The 6645-nt window shown below is 35.1% G+C and overlaps 1 protein-coding gene across 1 annotated transcript; it reads right to left on the reverse strand.

Moving 5' to 3' along the window:
* Positions 1–4577: 4577 nt before the first annotated feature.
* LOC132846803 (GTPase IMAP family member 9-like) lies at positions 4578–5366 on the reverse strand. Its single transcript, XM_060871518.1, has one exon. The coding sequence runs from the start codon at positions 5364–5366 to the stop codon at positions 4578–4580; it is 789 nt and encodes a 262-aa protein (XP_060727501.1).
* Between the last annotated feature and the right edge of the window lie 1279 nt (positions 5367–6645).

Genomic DNA, 6645 nt, shown 5'->3' on the forward strand with positions numbered 1-6645 from the left:
AGTTACAAATTCACAAAACTCTCGTATAAAAGCACTTTCAACATTAGGTGGCCTATAAATAAGCACACAGAACACTGCAGTGGAATCAAACTCAAGCACAATACATTGTATCTCAAATGATACATAACTCCCTACAGAAACGGGACGTATCTTAAGGGTTTGTTTAAAAACCATGGCAACCCCACCACCCTTGCCAGTACATCGTGGTGTACTAATAAAACAACAGCCCGGCGGACACAGTTCTTCAAAAACAAGAACAATTGTGCAGATTGTTGCAATTGTCAACCTAATACTTTTTATTAAATCCTAATAAAAAAAATGTCTCAAATTGGATGATCTTTTTTGGGACACTAGAGAAGGTCATCCTGAATTGGTTTGATCAGCTAACAATCAGGACTGTATATTTAATAATGGATTTTTAAAAATAACAGTGTAAAGATTTTTACATTTTCTTTATGTGCCCCATTGTTAATATGTAATGGATTATTAAAATGTTAGCCCTTCATTCTCATAAATACTGTCAATTGTTTTGTATTTGTTTCGTCACGCAGTTATTAAAAAATATAATCTTTTATTAATATATTGTTCTGTGGTGTGAGAACTTACAGACGCTCACTTTCCTCTTTCAGCACTATTACTGACTGCTAAGTATCTAACAGCTGCTTCCACAATATATGTTATTAGTTTAACTGTGCTAACAGAAACAGCGGCTGTATTAACCTCAGTAGGGTCGCTATATTGTCTTCGACAATAAAGATGCAGACATCACAGCCTCCTGCTTAAGTGTTGGACACTTTGTGTTGTCAATCACATGAGTCCCTGATCAGAGTAAAAGTTCATCCATGATGCTGGTTTATTGCTCTTTTGATGCCTCTACAACATGCTCTTTTGCATATATCATGAGAAATTTAAGTCGTGATCACAAGAAAGAAAAAAATAATAATGCATGTCCTCTTAAGAATTCAGTACACATTTCAACACAACTTATCTTTATTATACAAGTAGAACCGCTAGTACACAATCAGTACAGATTTAATTCAATCATATTTTAAGCCACTGATTCTGAGAGTGATTTAAATATGAGAATGATCTTCCTTTAGACCTTAGAATAAACAATTTAATGTGAAACTTTAACTTTAATGCTTACTGAAGTAAATTATAATAACCTTTCATTCTAAGTGTGATTAAAGTAAATAATGATACGAAAATAATGTAGGTTATCATTTAAAATTGATCATCGTGATTATCTCAATATATCCGTTTATAACTTAAAATCATTACATTATTGGATTCATTTCCATAATTTCCTCAGAACCACCAGTCTCTCCATAACCCTACAGCAACCACAACTGGTAAAATAATGCAGAGGATTTGTGCCCATGGATATTGTTCATGTGTTTCACCCTTTACATAAAATGGCTGTTTTTTCCTTCTCTTTATCATGGTGTCTATTTTCTCCAAGAGCTCTCTAACCTGAGCTTTATTTTCTGTGTCAGCATTATTGAACACATGGTACAGTCCCCCACATTTGCTAATCAATTTCACCAAATTCATGTCCTCTTTCACAAACTGGTCTATTGTTTTGTTCTTCAGTTTGTCTCCATAAGTAAACAGCACCATGCAGTACTGATTAACATTTGAACCCAACACTTCAATCAGCTCTTCCATCACTCTTCTCTCTTGCTCTGTGAACCGTCCCAACTGGATGATGATGAGAAAGACGTGGGGTCCTGGATGGCAGAGGGTCACAGCTTTCTCCATTTCCTGCTTCATCTCCGTATCTGAGAGCGAGCTGTTGAAGAGCCCTGGTGTGTCCACCACCATCACACTTCTTCTACATACCAGACCTTCTTTGCTTTCAGTCTGCAGTGTCAGAGCACTGGAGCTGATGTCTGAATGAAATTCTTCACTGCTTAGGATGGTGTTTCCTGTTGCACTCTTCCCCACACCCTGAAGGCCAAACAGCACCAGTCTCAGGGGCTCCTTTGCTCCTGGAATAAATTGCTTTCAATAGCTCAAATAACTTCTTTTGTAATAGCGCACACATAAAACAAGGCTTATAGACTATTGAAACTGTTCAAGACATGATTTCATGAATAATAGATTGCAGTGTTTAAATTTATGGATTTTTTCCCCAGTTTTGTGAATACAACAGTTAAAAACACTAATTCATTATCTTATAGTTATGATTCAAATAGATAGAGCTGTGTATGATTGACATTATTGTTTACATATAAGATAGCTGGTCACAATCACATGTAACTATTGACTATTTTCTCAAAAACCTCCACAACACTACAGACATAATGACACGGCACGACCTGCAACACCCTCCTCAAACCAGCATAGGGAACCTTCATCTAAGTTTTAGCCACTTTGTTAATGCTAGCGCGATGCATTATTCCTCCGTGTTTATACTAAGCGTTTTGTTATTTCTGTTTCTTACCGTGTTTCTGATTTTGTCTGTTGTCTCTTTCTACGATTTTTGTCTTAAGTATTTTTTGCTTTGTTTGCCTGTGTATTGTGCTTTCCCTGTGTTAAACTTATCGCCTGTTATTTGGATTCTGTTTTTGGATTAGGTTTAAATCTGTGTGACTGTGTTATTAAATCTGCACATGGATCCTATTCTCTCATTAAACCTAAGCACATTTCAGAAGTAATGGAGGACTTTAGCATACATGGTGAAGTTTGTGTCAAATATGTGTGTGTCTCAGTTATGTTGGAGGAATCACACAAAAGACTCACACAAAGGCTCGGGTTTTGCTGCCAGAGGAATAAGGCTTTAATTATCATGCAATACCAGCCTGAGCTGGTCTGCAGAGCGACTCCCGGACCAACTCATCGCAGTCTATATAAGTTGCCCGTACATTTCTAAACGTCATCCCAACATCTGTTCCATATCCAGGCCCCCCTCACATATACAACTGCGGGGCCACTCTTCCTAGATCAAGGCTACATTACCATATATGGTTACATTCCAAAGCACATACTAAGCTACAGTATACTGTACATGTGGACCACATTACCCAAACAGTCCTGTGTGCACACACACCTATAATTTCCATGCTAATATTGTTTCTACATATCGCAATGAATAAAATTCTTCTATAGTTACTGCTATGTGTTATATCGTTAAATTAAACCACATTTACAGTCATTTATGTGATAATTACAACTAGGATTATGCTGACATATAATGGCAATTTACAAGACTTTTTGTGTTTCTTATCTTTTCCTGCATAATCATCATATTTGTCTTTTTAATTTTAAATGATTATTATATTTGTTTATCATCAAATTACATTTAACAGCAAAGTAATAAAATTGTATTTCCATCTCCATGCAACATTTTCTATTCCTGATTTGATTATACAAAAAACATCTAGATTTTATTGTGTTTATATATGTATAATGAAAACGTGTAATTATTTGATGAAACATTTAGGCTTCACTATATTTTAAGACAGGATCATAGACTATTACAGACAGATACGACATAAATTGATTTTTAAAATGTTATGTTTTAAGTTCATAAATATTTTCAAACATTTATTCTGTTTTAAAGTTATGCTTTATCAACATTTAGCTTGAATGCACAATTGTATATAAAGGTTTATTATGGACAAAATAACTACTTGTAAAAGCTTAAATAAACTCAACTTCCATTTCAATTGAACTCAGATTTTTGTGATGATTTTGTAGTTGTGGTGTATATTGCTGTCGTTACTGTTGTATATATGATACACACCCTCCGTGTATTTCAGGATTGGATCTCTGATACTCAGTATGAAGATAGCCAGTGACTCAGCTGTTCAGATTTATGTCCAGTATAACGTAGGGCCGCACTGTAGAAAGTGGTTCAGTCAGGCAAGTGCAGCTGGTGTTGGATGGCAAAATCTGATTGGAGGACCTTCTCTCTATCACTCTTTATACTGCCAAATTGTTGGATCCATCACTTGAAACTGTGCCCATGTAACACATCCCATTAAATAATGTGACAATTAAATGAAGCATTTTATTTTTGTGAAATATAGAACAGGACATATTACTAAATACAAAATCCTGTCTCTATTTCTCTAGCATTAAGCGAGATCATTGAAAAACATGCAGCCACAGAACAATTAAATATTATCAGTGTATATTTGTTTTTCAGCAAGTTAAAATTGTGTATGAATAAATGTCTTCTACTGTCTACTGTATTGTCTAGTATGTATGTATTTTTTTTATTCTAGTTTTGTGAATACAACAGTTATAAGCACTCTATTTCATTATGTTACAGTTATGATTCAAATGGACAGAGCTGTGTATGATTAACATCATGGTTTACATATAAGGTAGCTGGGCACAATCAAATTTAAGCCTGCATGAAACATAGAAAATAAAGTTCTACAATCTTGAGATTTAAAAAAAAAAGTAAATTTACCAACAGGAAGGAATCTCCCCTAACAGTCTAAAACCTCTCAGTTATTTATCAGGGCTCTATTGATAGATATTAAAAGTCTTTATGAATTAGAATACCATGCATGGAATCAATAAACATTCTTAATCTGCTTAATCCCAGGTTTAGTCATTATTAATTACTGTATTGTACATTTGGGTACTACAGCAAGTACAGTTAAAACTAATGGAACCACAATACCAATAATGGTTTCCAGGACATTGTTGCTTCTTTCTGCTTTCTCTCTTGCTTGCTCATCACCCATTGGAGTTTCTCTTTGAATTCTGACCTTTTCCTCTTGAATTGCTTGTTCAGCCTTCTCCAGCATTTTATTTGTGTAGTGACTTCCACCATTTTTTGTAATCAGCTGATCTATCTGTTCAAGCAGCTTATTAACCTGTTCTGGATCCTTAACCTCATTGTTTAATACATGGATTCTTCCACTGGTGGTTTGAATAAATTTCTCCAGGTCAGAACCTTTGGTTACAAACTCCTGAATGCTTTTCTTGCTTTTTGCAAGCTGGTCTCCATGTGTAAAGAGCACCATGATGTACTGTGAAGAACCTTCACCAAAGATTCCTTTGATTAGCTCCACTGTATCTTTCTCTTCTTTGGTGAATCTTCCGGGTTGTAGAACCACCACAAACACATGAGGGCCCGGTGCACACAGGGATATGCATGTCTTGATCTTCATTATAATTTCTGCCTCTGTAACGTTGGTATCAAAAAGGCCTGGAGTGTCTATTACTGCAACCGTTCTCCCATTTATTTTTACTTTGGCTTTCTCACAGACTGTGCTCACAGATGAGCTAGACAATTCAGATTTGAATGCTTCTTTTCCAAGGATAGTGTTTCCTGTAGCACTCTTTCCCACTCCAGTCTTTCCCACCAGCACAATCCTCAGTTCACTTGTATTCTCCTGCTCCATTTGCACTGTTGAAGGACAAGTATACCATTACTCCTGAATTTATTTTCCTTTTATCTTTTCATAGCTGCTGTCTTTTGATATGATGATTAATTCCCATTAAAATATGGTTTATGTTTTTTCAAACTGTGCTGTAATATATAGCACAGAACTTTCATCTGAGTTTTACATCTGAAGATTGTTTTCAGGGCTGTATTCAAATATATGTTACAAGTGCTTAGTGAGGATTTAATACCCACATTGTGCACATTGGTTAACAACTGTGTAGGAATATTTACATTTACAGCATTTAGCAGACATCTTTATCCAGTGCGACATTACATTAGCAGTCCAATTAGCAGTCCAACACCTAAACTACTGAGCTATCACTTCCTTTAGAGTGTTTTACTAAGAAGATTGACAATGCTTTCTTTTCTTCAGTCTGTGTTTGAATTATATTTATAAAATCTCAATGTACAGAATGATCATGGCCCTTCCTCTCTCATGCGATATGAGGAGTGTTGTGTGTTGCGCAGCAGCACAAATAAATTGTAAACCGTTTTACTCTTGCCCAAGACTACCAGTGTGCTATTTTCTCAAAAACCTCCACAACACTACAGTACAGACGTAATATAACGGCACGATCTGCAACACCCTCCTCAAACCAGCAGAGAGAACCCTCACCTAAGTTTTAACCCCTTTCATTAATGCAAGCGCGTTGCATTATTCCTCTGTGTTTATACTAAGGGTTTTGTTATTTCTGTGTCTTACCGTGTTTCTGATTTTGCCTGTTGTCTCTTTCTACTATGATTTTTGTCTTAAGTATTTTTTGCTTTGTTTGCCTGTGTATTGTGCTTTCCTGGTGTTAAACTTATTGCCTGTTATTTGGATTCTGTTTTTGGATTAGGTTTAAATCTGTTGTTTGTGTTATTAAATCTGCACATGGATCCTATGCTCTCATTAAACCTAAACACATTTTAGAAGTAACGGAGGACTTTAGCATATATGGTGAAGTTTGTGTAAAATATGTGTGTCCTCAGTAATGTGCTTTATCGTTAAATTAAACCAAATTTACAGTCATTTATGTGATAATTACAACTAGGACTATACTGAAATATAATGCCAATTTACAAGACATTTTGTGTTTCTTATCTTTTCCTGCATAATTATCATATTTGACTTTTTATTTTTAAATTGTTATTTTTGTTTAGCATTAAATTACATTTAACAGCAAAGTAATGAAATTGTATTTCCATCTCCATGCAACATTTTCTATTCCTGTATTTGATTATACAAAAAAGAT

Source organism: Tachysurus vachellii, chromosome 6, assembly GCF_030014155.1.
Source record: "Tachysurus vachellii isolate PV-2020 chromosome 6, HZAU_Pvac_v1, whole genome shotgun sequence".
In the NCBI taxonomy this organism is placed as follows: Eukaryota; Metazoa; Chordata; class Actinopteri; order Siluriformes; family Bagridae; genus Tachysurus; species Tachysurus vachellii.